Here is a 13971-nt window from a genome sequence, read left to right as displayed (position 1 = left end):
GATCTGAAGAAGTATTTTGATACTTTTCAGAATATGAAAACCGTGCTTGGAAGCACAACCTTTTGTATTAATGTATACTTATTTTTTTTTTTATATATTATAATAATAGTGTGCTTGTCTATTGTGTGTGATGGTAGAAGTGTGATTTAAAGATGTAAAAAACAATGTGAAACCTTTATCAACCTTTTCCTTTTAGGTGGGATTTGTCATAGCTGGGTTCCAGACCTCTTGCTCGATGTCATCATAGTCAAATGAATGAAAAAAATGGAAACAAAATGGCAACGGAGTCTGTTATCAGGTGAAATGGGTTCGGTAAACCGCGTTTGTCTGGATAGACGAGAATACAGCATATAAAAAAAGAGTCAGCGGCTGCATCAGAGGGAATATCAGTGGTATAGTTTAGATGTGTATCAATCACAGCAGATCTTGGATAACTGAGTGTATCTTTTCTAAGGGCAGGGGTTTGAAAGAGGGGGGCGATGGGGGGGACGTTTTCTGAAGAGGCAACAGCTTAGAATGGACATCCTGTCCTTTTGGGTTAACTGCTAGCACCAGATCACTTTATGCTGATGCTATTTGATCGTCTACATCAGTGTTTGTCAAATGGGGGTACGTGTACCCCTAGGGGTACTTTGGAAGACTGTAGGGGGTACGTGAGATATTTAACAAAATGTTTATTAGTTACAAGACTTTTTTTCCTCCCTTCTACAGTTTCTCTAGGAGAAGTTTCTCACTTTTTTCTAAGTTATGTCACTGTTTTTGATACTTTTTTCGACTTATTCTTGCCTTAGGCTACTTCCTTCCTTCTTTCTACCATCTTTTTCCCAAGGCTGTTGTTTAGTAAATCTATCGCTGACAGCACTGTACTGTTCCTCTTTATATAGACCCTTTTTCTACCAAAAATGATTAGCGCTGGTCAGGGGGTACTTGGCTTAAAGAAACAATTCAAAAGGGGTACATCATTGAAAAAAGTTTGAGAACCACTGGTCCACATCACACTAAAATAGTATATACTGCATATTACGTGTTCTGTTGATGCCAAACGTGTTGCACTCAATGTACATGTCATGTTGCCTACTGTACGTCTTGGGGTGGGGGGTGGGGTGGCCTGGCTCTCCTACACACAGCGGGAGGGAAACAAGAATGAGAGTGAGCACTTAGTAAAATTCCCTCGACACACACACACACACACACACACACACACACACACACACACACACACACACACACACACGTCCACAACTCCACTGGGTTTAATCTGCATAGCTCTACATCAATGGGTAATTTGGGGCCTTTTAATTGCTCTGATAATGGGTCCGGCAAAGAGCACCAGATCGACCTGCACTCAGATGCCCGTAAAGGCCGCTGACGTGGTTAAGTGCATGACATATGTCTGAAGTATCCCCCGGGTGGTATTAGTACAACTCTAGAATGAAAAAGAGGCATAAACGCAGCAGATTGTTGATCCTGAATGTCCAGCGCTAGTGTCAGCACATCCCACCAGACAACTTGGTGGGGGCTGGCACAATAGTGTGAAACAGAGAGGGAGGGGGGTGAGGGGGGGGGAGGGGGGTGGCACTCACTTAGGGCTGGACGGGGGGTAACAGATGTAGATGAAACGGACATCGGAGAGGAAAGCAGCAGTCAGCCTTCATAAAGCTGATGGAGTGGAGGGCCAAATGGAGAGGAACTGGCAGAGACCGGGCGGAATAAAAGACACGAGGCAGCAACCAGGAAGACGGCCATCAGTGGAGGTTTTCTGTTACAGCAACATGACCTTTCATGCAGAGCAAAACCCCCAACTAGTGTCACAGCAAAGATTTTAGGATCACTGAGGTCACGAGTCGAGGCCCTCACCCCAACACGCTCAACAAGTGTCTGAAAATGGACTTTGGAGTAATTGAGTTAGCTGTGCATTTACACGTCCTGCCAGGTGCATTTAAATGGAGCAGTTCTTTGGAAATCAACAAGTGCTTATAAACTCAAGACAACTAACTGAACTGTCAGAACTCACTCCTATTTTCCCTGTAATTAGCTCTAGACTGCATGGAACTGTTTAGGAAATACGTACTTTTCATTTCCCAACATGAAGCCTAAATGGCGTTTCTAGGCCTTCTCGACGCTGCCAGGAATGCATTTCTGATGGAGAGATACGGAATCCTTAGATTATTTTGTTGAACTAAAAGAAGTCAAATATTCAAAAACAAAATATATACACACCATGTGTCCTCGATGACAGCTATACGGCCCTGGCACCAACTAACATGCACACACATGACGAAAGCCATATATTACCATCTTTATTAAAGTTTGCATATCTTGTGTGACGGTTTGTTTTAATACACTGCATTTGTTATTCTTAAGACGTAACTCTCATTGTAGGAAAAAGAAAAGTACATTTTCGAAACAGACTTGTTCCTGGAGTTTTTTTTTTCTTCTTCCAATGACGAAAAGGAAAAGGATACACAGTGGAGCGGACGTGTCATTAAGCTTCTTGAATGCATCTAATAAACAGCGTAAGAAGAGGCAACAAGCTGAAGCGTGGAGCAAAAGCTCGACTCGACAAACAGAAACATTCTAAAACTACTCGACGTTGTGCTTTTTGGATTCAGTAATGGAATAACATATTCGGTAAAGACCAATGACAGGACACAACAAAATATACTACCGTGGTTTGGTTTTTCATCACACGAAAAAAGTCAAGAAATCCTTTACAGACATGGCAACATTATGTACTACAACCTGCTGCACCAGCGCCTCATCAGTCACGTACAAACACAAATCAACTTAAAAAAAATAATAATTCAACAACTTGTGATGTCCAAGCGAGGCACAGGACCCAAGGCTCCATCTCCACCCACAGAATACACCGAAATGTAAAAAATGTCACTTCACAACAAAAGGTCAGGATGTAACCACAAAAACAAGGCACAGTGTTAAAATTGAACGACTTAATGATTACTCAGTAGCTCGGAAGGGAAGATAACTCCGTTGGGAGTTCCTGGCGATAACCAGTAGCTGGTAGAAAGGAGAGATAGGAACTAAAGTCTGATGAGAGCACTCCATATTACCATGTTATTGCATAGCCAGCAGTCTTCGCTGATTTCTGTCACTTGAAGATATGGAAGAAATTCTCTCTATGATAAACAACGCAGAGGCAGCTACAGTGACAGGTGATAATGACTCTAAGGGATCGGCGATATATAGCAGAGACTCAAGGGGCGGAGTATAATTATCTAAGAAGATATTTGAAAAGTAACAAAAAGTGTGCAAAGGTCCTGAATGACACTTTGGTTCCCGAGGCACTCAAAGTGGTCAACGTGCAACGTGGAAGCGATGCTGCAAAAAAAAATTCCTCCAGGTACTCCAGTGGGCGTCTCCAGTGCTCAGACATTCAGTTCACAACAGCTGCTTCAATCCTCACTGGAGTCCCCCGAGTTGTCCAAGTCCACGTCCTCCCACGAAGCCTTGGTGCGCTGCTCCCAGCTCCTGGCCTGTGCGATCACAGCGGGGGGCATGAGCGCCACGCAAGCCGCCAGGCCAGAGACGCGCTCCTTAAACTCCGTCTCGTCCTCCCACTCGTCGGCGTCGGTGTTCAGCACGTGAACGTATTTCATCCGGTTGCCTTTGTCGTGAGAGCGTCCTCCCAGGACGTAGATGCGACTGTCCAGCACAGCTATGCCGGGTTCTCCATGTCCTGCGGGGAGAGGGGTCAGTAGAGACCAAGAGCTGGCTTCGGGGTTAAAGCACGCCACCTGAAAAGAAAAAAGGGGAAAAAAATTGGTCTGTTTCATAAAAGTGCTGTCCAAACATTAATACCTTCTGACAAAAGCCACCGCTCTGGCTCATACTTAATTCAATAAGGCAGAGATCTTCAACAGGGGGTCCAGGACCCCTAGTGGGGTCCTCAGAGTTACTGCAGGTGGGGGGCACCAAATTATTATTTTTTTGAAGTTATTTTTCAAAAACTAAAATATCTTAACATGAATCCAACAGTAGTAGTATTAGTAAGCAAATATAAATCAGCCTATTTGTGAAAGAAAGCAAATTGATGATAGGCTTACTGGCCCATAGGTGAGGTAGTCACTAAGGTAGCCACCTACACATACAATTCAGTGTGCCAAATGTATGTTTAACATTAAAAGATGATTTATTAAATTGTGTAAAGTATTATTAAAATTTTAATATTCTATGCACCAAAAGGTATGTATCAAGGCTTTAGGCTGCCCACACGTTATTGTAAACCCAGTTTAATATGCAACTTTATTTTATACATATATAGTAGTGGGGGGTCCCTGATCCAGCTCTCTCAGTTAAGGGGTCCTTGGCTTAAAAAACATTGAAGCCCCCTGCAATAAGGCAACCACCGGCTTTTTAGCTCACAAAGGGCCTTCATCAGGAGGTAAAATAACATTAGAATCAATAAACTATAGGATATTCAGACAAGGGACAGGGAGGAGTGAGAGAAGTTAGGGAGCGCTTTGAGGCAAAAAAAACATTTCTTTTTGCATACAAAAACAAATAGAAAATCGACAAACAAGAAATATGTCAAAATGCAAGAACATCTGTATGTGTAAAAATGAAAAATGTCCACCAGGCACCATTTCAAACTGAAAGAGACTGTGGGACCTCCGTTTACCAGTGTAGACACTGCCTTCATCGTGCAACACTAAACTCTGACGACTTGTGCCGTTGTACCTTCAGGACATCCCGCCGATATCCACGCTCATCGTTGCTTCCGCCGATAACATAAATGCGTCCATTAACCGCAGCCGTGCCATGCCACGCTCGCTCCACCGGCCCCTCAGCACATCCTGTCCAATGATTGGCCGCCGGGTCAAAGCAGTAGGTCTCTCTGAGGTACGCCATTCCTCTGCGCCCGCATGTTATGTACATTTTGTCGCCCAACACTGCTCCAGCATGGGCGTAAATCTGGAGGGAAGGTTAGACGAGTATTAAAAGAAGTACCTATATGTAACAGGAGAGCCCCCAGTACGACAACACACATGTGGGTATGTAGCACCATCGTGTGGACGGTAGCAGTATGACATGCAATGTTTCCATCTTTGAGCCATTCTCATACCTCTCTCTTTAGGGGTGAAACCCATTCCCACGTGTTGGAGTGCGGGTCATAGCGCTCCACTGATTCCAGTTCATTGCTGTAGTCCCGTCCTCCAATGGCATAAATATGGCCGCCCATCACACAAACACAGTGGTCGGCCCGCTGCTGCTGCAGAGGCTGGATGGAGCACCAGCTGTTGTGACGAGGGTCGTATCTGGGGAAGAATGGACAGAAGGATCAAAACGGTGAAGTGAAAAATAGGACTTTAAAAAAAATGCATTCAGCAGGGAGAAAAGCTGTAGATACAATCAACTGAAATATGAACCAACCACGAGAATGAGCACGCTATCGGAACACAACAGATATGTTAAAAGCAGTCCTTCCAGAAAAATGCAGAGTTTTTTTGTGATTGGCGGGCAAAAATCCTTGATTATGTGGCACGTTTTCTTAAAAAATGCGATGGAATATGCTGGATATTTATGCAATTTTAGGCGATGAAATTGCGGGAATTTGCAAAAACTGCGGTTTGATGAAAAAGAGAAAAAAATAGTGATTGCCCCAACACCCTGCTTTTCGATGATGTTCACGTCACTTCATAACGTCACTTCATAACGTTCCCATGGCAACAGGGGAAAATGGATGCTCTTGTGTGAAGTAAACGCAAAATTTTTCAACTTTCTGCAAAGATATGTGACTTTTTTGCAACGAAAATGCAGGTATTATGAAATCATGCAAGCACCGCATATTTCGGCGGAAATTGGCAATTTATGCGGCGAAAGTGCAGCATATTTGAAAAAATGCAGGCCACGCATAAATATGCGGACTTTGGCTGATTATGCATTGAATTATGCAATCACATTTTTCTGGAGGGACTGTAAAAGGGACAGTTCACCCCAAAATACATATTTTTCCTCTTGCCTGTAGCTCTAAGTATCAATCTAGAATGTTTTGGTGTGAGTTGCCTAGTATTGGAGATATTGGCTGTAGAGATGACAGCCTTCTATAAAGGGAACTAGATGGCAAAATAGATGAAAAGTTTGAAAAACTCAACAGAAAAGTCTCTTTCCAGAAATCCTGACCCGGTTACTCAACATAATCCACAGATCTGGTTGTAAGAGGGTTTCATGTAGGAACTATTTTCTTTTTGCCAAACTACACCCCCGGCAAACGTATAACCGCGCAGAAGGAAGCCTGCTCATGGACGAGAGGCGTGTGCTCGTGACGAAACAAAATGTAAATGTTAACGGCGTCCTCCTCGGCTGAGCTGTGGCATATGCTAGCTCAGGTGAGCTAGCAGTACCGGTGAACTACACTTACAGCTCAGCCAAATCCATAAGTATGCTTCCTTCTGCGCTGTGATACAGTTGCCGGGAGTGGTAGTGCGGCAGAAAGAAAATAGTTCCTACATGTAACTGCTCACAACCAGGTCAATTGATTATGTTGAGTAACCGGGTCATGATTTCTAGAAAGAGACTTTGCTGTTGAGTTTTTCAAATGCATTTTTTTGGCACTTTGAGCACCACAAGCCGAGTGCCGTCTAGTTCCATTATATTGGAAAGAAGACAGACATCTCTACGACCGGTATCTCCAACAGTGGACATCTTACACCAAAACTAGTCTCGCCAGACCCTCCTCCACCACGCAGCAGGGGAAAGTCTGACTAGTCCACACATCATTCTGGGATGGGAGACAAAACGTGCTCTGGTTTATCGGCATTCCTTTAAACCAATCACAGTCATCTCGGGCAGTGCTAAGCAGCCGCTGCAAAATAGCCTCGGGAAGGAACTTATTTTGGTGGAACAAAAGTTGTTTTAGTCGTGCAACAGCAAACTCAGATTGGACAGATAGTCTAGCTATCTGTCTGGATTTACCCTGCAGAGATCTGAGGAGCAGTTAACCATAGTCCTCACAAATCCACCGGAGGTTAGAACGCCAACACAAAGGAAGCGGAAGGTAACGGACATCCAGCCGAAAAGAGTGAAATCCGGCAAAATTTCCATCAGAATCGGAGCAATCCCGGAAGTGAAACATCGAGGATATGGACTAGACCAAAACAATCTAGATTGATAAAAAAGCACTACAGGTGACAGGAAAAATATGTTATTTTTGATTTTGGAGTGAACTGTCCTTTTAAGTAACTTTTAACATATGTTTGTTTCACACCACCAAAAACAACACTTATAATTTAGTCACTCAAAGTTTAGTTGTTTATTCATTTTGATAATGGATTAAAGCATTTATCAAGCTAAAAATGCCTCACATTCACTGGTTCCAGCTTCTCCAATGTGAAGATTTGCTGCTTTTCTGTTTTATATCAGTGTAAGCTGAATTTCTTTTGGATTTTGAACAGCTGGTCAGACAAAGCAAGCAATCTGAGAACATGTTGACATAGGAAATGGCATTCTACTGTATAGACCAGAGCCCGATTGGCTTACATATCAGCCAATATTAGCTTATTGCAAATCCAATATGTCAGACGATAGGGAACTGCAGTGACTGCAGTTCAGAAATGCCAAAGATATGTTTGCCGTAGTTAAAAAAACAGTGACGCCATAACAAAGTTTGTCCAATAGAATCCACTGGCTTATTTTTCAACAGCTAAACCCTCTGCTCACTACATAATCCGGTCACATTCTTTCCGTAAAGAAACAAAGCTTACATTTTTTAGCTTTTTGTATTAAAAATAAATATATTGGACAGATTATTCTTTTATGAAAATAGTTGCTGATGGGATCTCACCTCCAGCAGCGGGTCTCTGCACGAAATCCACTGGTGTTCTTGTCTCCTCCAATCAGATACACAAAGTTGTTGAGCACAGCGATGCCCTGGTTGGACATTCTGGGGGCGTGAGCTGCAGTGAGAGTCCTCCACTCCCCCCAGCTCGGGTGGAACACCTGAAACAAATGCTCGCTTTCTGTGAGGGAGCTGGAGGTGAACATCCCGCCGAAGCCCAATATGCAGTGGAAGATGGAGCGTGGCTGGGTGAGAGGACTCTGCCGGACGGGCTGCCAGATCTCCTGCTCATGGTATCGCAGTGCAGCTGACACACAATCCTTCAGTGGACACTGGTGCAGTCGGCCATGCAGCCTCTGCAACACTTGCTTCTCAATTAGGCAGAAACGCACAGCATCGAGCATCTTGAGATTGTCCTTTGGGTCAAAAAGTTACATTAATTGATTGCAATTCAGGCTGATAAAGCTGTGTGTGAGTACAACTAAAGCACCTATAGTTCTGTTTGCTTTGGTCCGAATCAGTTGACTTGGAGCGATTTCCCCTTGGTTCGGTTTCGTTTCACATGGAGAAAAATCCAAGCGTACCAAAAATGCGTCACTACAGACGACGCCAGGACATTCACTCCGCTTATTGGTCAGATGTGTCTGGGGTCGGGAGCAAGGAAGTAAATACAGGAAGAAGGTCCTGTGTTCTGGAATAGTGCACATTTCTCACATCACCATGGTCAAAGCAGCTCACTTCATTTGAAATAATTAGACATTGTCACGGAGACTTCGCTCTGCTGTGTCTGTCTCCAACTTTAGCGGCGGCTGGTTTGTTTGACCACGGAAAATGCTAGTGTCCATTTCTGTGAGAGACACGTTGCAAGCTGCTACAGTTTGCATGTTCTGCCGCAGATTACAAAGCACACCTGACTACAGGAGCCGCTTAGCTCAGACATACAGCAGTTTAGGGCGGTTCGAGGTGGGATCGCGTTCTCACCCCCCAAACGATCCACTCCAGAGTTCGACTGAAAGCGTACTGGGACCACCTCATCAAGCAGGTGCTTGCTTTTGGTGCGCATCCGAGTGCAACTGCTGCATTCCCACCTGCCCAAACGATCCGCGCCAAAGGGGAAAATTAATTCTAGTGTGATTTAACTGAACTACATAAGGCATGTGTGAAAGCCCCCTTAAACTAAGCCGGTATATATAGTGTGTATCTGATGGAGATGAAGAGAGGAGTACAAAATGCAGACACACCTTGGGACTGACCTGCAAGTACACCTGGTCAGTTTCCACCTGCAACGGACTGAAGTGGTAGTGAAGAGCCGCCTCGTACACCTCGTTCTCGCTGTTCACCTGAAGCTCGTCGCTGCTCAGCGCGCTGAAGACTTCATCTTGGGGGAGTTCTCGATACACGTCGGTGCGAGACAAAGTCTGAATGTTCCTGAGGATGTAGGAGTGGATCTTAGCATTAAGTTGTTGCAGTCCGTAGAGATCAGCTAAATTGTGGACCTCTAAAATGTTGCTCTCGTCCAGCCAGGAGAAAAGGAAATCGCAGCAAAAGCCGATGACAATCTCAAGCTGTAAAACACAAAAAGGACCCAGAATAACTAAAGGAAATACAACGATGAACAACGGGATATAGCCTAGCGAAAAGAACAAGAAAGAGCTTACCTGTACTAGTGTGGCGGCTATCAGGACTTCCTGCACACACTCCAGGTCTAACTCGATCTCGGAAGTGTAGATGTAGTCCAGTATTTTTTTCATGGCCATGTAAGATACTCCATGAATTGGGATCTCCTTTTGCTGTGTCTCGCGAAGGCCTCCAGCAAACATTCCCCTAGTGAAGAACAGGGAGTGATATATTGTTGAATGGCTTATGTTGGGGTTACCTGGTGGCCCAGTGACAATGGGATGCATACCACGTGGCCACAATGACCCAGGTTAGCTGTATGGATATCATGCAGCAGGAGCACCTGGCTTTCTCTTTAGGCGCTGACACACCAACCCGATTATCGGCCTTCGGACAGCGGGGCGAGGTCGGTGACCCGAGTCTGTTCGGTGTGTTCCATGCTGTCGTCAGTCGGATGAGCCATCGGCGTTCATTTGGGCCGATTTGACTTGTTGAATCAGGCAGTGGCCAGCGGACTGAATTAAATAATTACCGAAGCGGTTTTGGCGGGTGTGTTTTTTGGGGCGACAATGCAGATTAGAGTTACGGCGACGTTACGTGCCGTACGTTCGCGCGCAGCGCACGCTGGTCGGCGCCGTCGCCGCTGTGTTTGTCGAGGCACCTTTTTTGACCAACTCGAGGAGACTGATCAGTCCGACTGCCTTTTCTGCCGACGGTCGGTCGTCGGGTTGGTGTGTCAGGGCCTTTACAGGTTCCCTGTCATTATGAGCTGTCAGTAAAGACAAAATGCCAAAGGAAAATATTATATTAAGCCAAGAAATCACCTGAAAAGCGAGGAAAATAAATATAATGCTCCCCGATGCTGAGATTTCTGTACCCATCACAAAACCTTCATATGCTTTAACCAAATCTTTGCCCAATATACTGAGCCACAGTTGTTATTCACTTCAACTGCGGGTACGAGGCACACCCGATACAGTAAAAGCATCTCTGTGAAGGGATGTTGGTGCCTTATCTTTTCCTACTTTTAGCATTGTAATGGGATTACAGGGCTACCTACCAACAGTACGGCTCTGGTTTACTGGCACAATGCAGAAGCATCTTCCTCCACCCCTGCACAGTAAGCTACAAACCAATACAAAGTGCAACACTTGACTTCACATGACTCAATAAACCTATGAGTATCACTCATCTATGTCACATATAGTGCTGGCTGCCCGGGGACCCCAGCGCTTGTATCTGTGTCACCTACTTTATGCTGTTGTCCACCAAAGCTATGTTATCTTAGGTCATGACGGAAGCAGACACATACAAACAAACAACAAAGTAAACCTAAATGTGCACACCACTACTGATTACTGATCATATGACAATGTAAATAAACTGCAAACTTTTTTTAAGCTGAACTCTGAACTAAAACTACTGTGTCTTATGACGCTGGCCACGCATTGACTCTTGGGTCCCTTGAAAGGCGCTGAGAAAATCCAAGCTATTATTATTATTGATTAGATTGTGCTATTATCTATGTAAATTTAAAAAAAAGTTGTTAGCCTGGGAAAACCCTGACGAACTTCCGGCAAATTTGAGATTTGCTCTGCAAGTCAGTCTGGCCAAGAGCCCATTCAAGCCCATTTCCAATTTATGCCGCCGTCGCTGCTACGTCACCCCGGATCTTTGGTCTGATTGGTTGAAGGACTATCCAATTGCGCCCAGAGGCATTTGAGCGGCGTCCGTTGGTGATGCCCCTTTGGAAATGGGCTGTGAATGAAGCCTGCCCAGACCCACTCTCAGTTACAACTGAGAAGGGTCTGGTGTCACCCAGGCTACAAAGTTGCGTGAATCAGCGTGACTTTAGCCATGGTCAATGGTGTGACGACCCTGCTGTGTGTATGGGATTGACCTGTGCTGAATCTGCCGGTGCTCGTTAGGGTAACCTGGAACACCGGAGTCTTTCCATTTTTTATTTAAGTCTGGCTGCAGCGCTATTGTGTTCTCTCGCTGCCTGCCTGCTGCTGTTCCAGCGCTCCCTGTTTCTCTGGTGGTTTGGGTATGTTGTTATGGGTTAACTTTATGCTTTGCAGGGGTTTGCACGGTCATAACAATGGTATATAAATACTGTGCTGCTCTAAAGACAAATCTAAGTGAATAATAAAGAAACTGAAAGTAAAGCAACAAGGAAACCCTGCTGTGAGTTTTACCTAAAATAATCGCAAGAGGCTGCCAGAAGTATACGGTGGGCTTTGATGGCTCGACCCTCCACCAGCAGCTCCACATCAAAGAGGATGCCACTTTCTCTGAGAGCCAGCAGGCCGTCCAGCAGGCTGCAGAAATGGGCTGAACTTTTGTAGGTCTGTCGGCTCAGGCGGCCAGGACTCCGCTTTCCTTCCTCAGCCATGGCAGGGTATCGATGTTCAGGCTTCATCACTTTTATCTGTTTAGTACTAACACCACTCTACGTATTCCTTCACATTGTTGTTATTAATATGAACCACATTCTGCTGTTGGCATGTAGAGAAATATACAGGAAAAGTAGGAATAGGCTGGGCAGCTAGCGGCTAAAGAAGGGTGGTTAAGGTTGCTTGAAATGTCACTTTGTAACGTAACGCTACAGATGTAGCTAGAAATACTACACGCAATTTACGACATAACTTTATCTACAAAGCAATTACAAAGATATGAAAGTATAACGTCAGTTACATACGTCCTTCCCTCGACGAACTGCTAGCTGCCACTGCGCTGTCCGCTAATGTTAAGTTAGTTGTAACGGTGAAGAGCATAAGCTAGTAAGCTATCGGCTGGTTAGCCTGCTAGCTGCTGTAACGCACCATAAAAACCGTAAGGTAGACACTTAAAAATTGAAACACAACGACTGCTCGAAAATATAGTCGCGATCATCAAATACAAACCGTTTTATATTAAGAGTTTGGTCACAAGGACACCCAATTCGTTTTGCTACAGCAGTCGCATGATGTTTTGACAGATCAAAACAAGTCTGTTTACTTTTTGGTGTCGGGCAGTTAGCTCACACACTATTGGTCACTGCTGTCGTATTGTCCCTCCCAGTTTCTAAGAAAGAGCCAATCAGAGGCGTCTGTCACACTTGCAGGCAAATAATATGACCGTTTCAATTTGTCTTTTAACATAAGGTGTTGGTAGAATGAGCCATTATATTCTTTTTATCCCTAGTTTAGTTTCTGAGTATTTCTATTGATGAATGAGTATTTAGTTAAACAAATGTTTAGATATTGTGACTATTTCTGTAAACGCAAGAGGATGCTGTTTCCTTCTCAAATGTCTCAAAGGCCATTTCTAACTGGTCAGACAAATACACCAGTATTTGAGGCGCTGGATCTTTACTTTAATAGGCTATTGCATTTTTCTATAACTTTACACCTCTACAGGCGTAAATATTTTTATTTTATTTAAATTTAGCATTGTTCAATTGCTACACAGACTAATTACACAGCAGTTAGGCTAACGACCACCTAAACTAGATACATTCCAATTAATGCATGCATTGTTTTGCACAAATAATGAATTTATTTCAGATACATTATACATTTGATTTGATAGAGAATACTTCTGTACTAAATATGTGACTTTAGCTTGTAATGGAGTACAATATGGTATTACTATGTTCTATATCCACTTACTGGCACATTTCACCTTTTCCGAAACAAACAAGTTTCTTTTAACAACAAATAAACAATATATCTTTGTCTTTAATACATTTATTTGACACAACAAAATCAAATAATTGGAAGAACTTTGATGTTTCAAGTCTAAAGTAATTATTTATCCTTCTTGCCAACTGTTTGTTGAATTTATCATTTTTGCCCCTCCAATATTTGTTCTCCATCTGATCAAACACTTTCCAGATTGATTTTCCACTGTCTGATAACTGCGTGAAGCTGCATGATATATTTTCTAAGGCAGCCGGTCATGATGCTCTTTTTTTTTTTATAAAAATTGAGGCTTCTATATTACTTGGTTTTTACAATCTCATTCATCTTCTGCCGAGGTTTCAATTTGCATTTATCATTTCCTGACACGAAGAGTAGAGATTTTTCCACTTGCAAAACACTATATACTAGCAATAATCCATCACTTGATTTATTTTCCAGTCTAATACACATTACAGTGGCGTGCACAGGGGGAAATGAAGGGGGAAAGCTCCCCTGGCTTTTTGTCTTGGGTGCAGAAATGCCCTTTTCCTCCTGACAAATCTGTCATGTGGCTGAAGAACTTCCCATTACACAGTAGATCCTGCCAGTCATAGAGCCTATTGCTGCTCCCTAACAGCAAACATGCACACTGCTGAGACACTGCATACCTAATGTGACTCCATCAAAGTGATGGTCTTGATAAGCCAGTCGGCAGGAAAATAACTGTTCACGATCAATTAATTGCTGTTAATTGTTAATTACATATTTTTTTGTAATTATTTTCTTCAACGTCACCTTGGGAAATTGTGATTGGCATTTTTTTTAACTATTTTCCGAAGTTTTATAGACCAAATGGTTAGATTATTTGCAGATTAATAGATAATGAAAATAATT

At 43.6% G+C, this 13971-nt stretch overlaps 1 protein-coding gene across 2 annotated transcripts; it reads right to left on the bottom strand.

Moving 5' to 3' along the window:
- Positions 1-2284: 2284 nt before the first annotated feature.
- klhl22 (kelch-like family member 22) lies at positions 2285-12439 on the bottom strand. 2 transcript variants are annotated; one of them, XM_039804148.1, is made up of 7 exons: positions 11611-12439; positions 9454-9619; positions 9037-9360; positions 7802-8211; positions 5084-5276; positions 4699-4932; positions 2285-3755 (listed from the first exon to the last, which is right to left on the bottom strand). In XM_039804148.1, the coding sequence occupies exons 1-7, from the start codon at positions 11832-11834 to the stop codon at positions 3414-3416; spliced, it is 1893 nt and encodes a 630-aa protein (XP_039660082.1). In that variant the 5' UTR covers positions 11835-12439; the 3' UTR covers positions 2285-3413. The 2 variants fall into 2 exon arrangements, with proteins under 2 accessions (XP_039660082.1, XP_039660084.1); XM_039804150.1 differs by having other exon boundaries at positions 9049-9360.
- Positions 12440-13971: the final 1532 nt, after the last annotated feature.

Source organism: Perca fluviatilis, chromosome 6, assembly GCF_010015445.1.
Source record: "Perca fluviatilis chromosome 6, GENO_Pfluv_1.0, whole genome shotgun sequence".
Taxonomy (NCBI): domain Eukaryota; kingdom Metazoa; phylum Chordata; class Actinopteri; order Perciformes; family Percidae; genus Perca; species Perca fluviatilis.
This window is presented reverse-complemented; position numbering and strand designations above follow the sequence as displayed.

What these genes read in the sequence shown, in the direction of transcription:
- klhl22 (XM_039804148.1), bottom strand. Translation starts at nt 11,834, where the DNA reads ATGAAGCCTGAACATCGATACCCTGCCATGGCTGAGGAAGGAAAGCGG. An exon ending in GCCTCTTGCGATTATTTTAG is followed by an intron (nt 9,620 to 11,610) that starts GTAAAACTCACA and finishes GTTCTTCACTAG; the next exon opens with GGGAATGTTTGCTGGAGGCC. An exon ending in ACTTGCAGGTCAGTCCCAAG is followed by an intron (nt 8,212 to 9,036) that starts GTGTGTCTGCAT and finishes TTTGACCCAAAG; the next exon opens with GACAATCTCAAGATGCTCGA.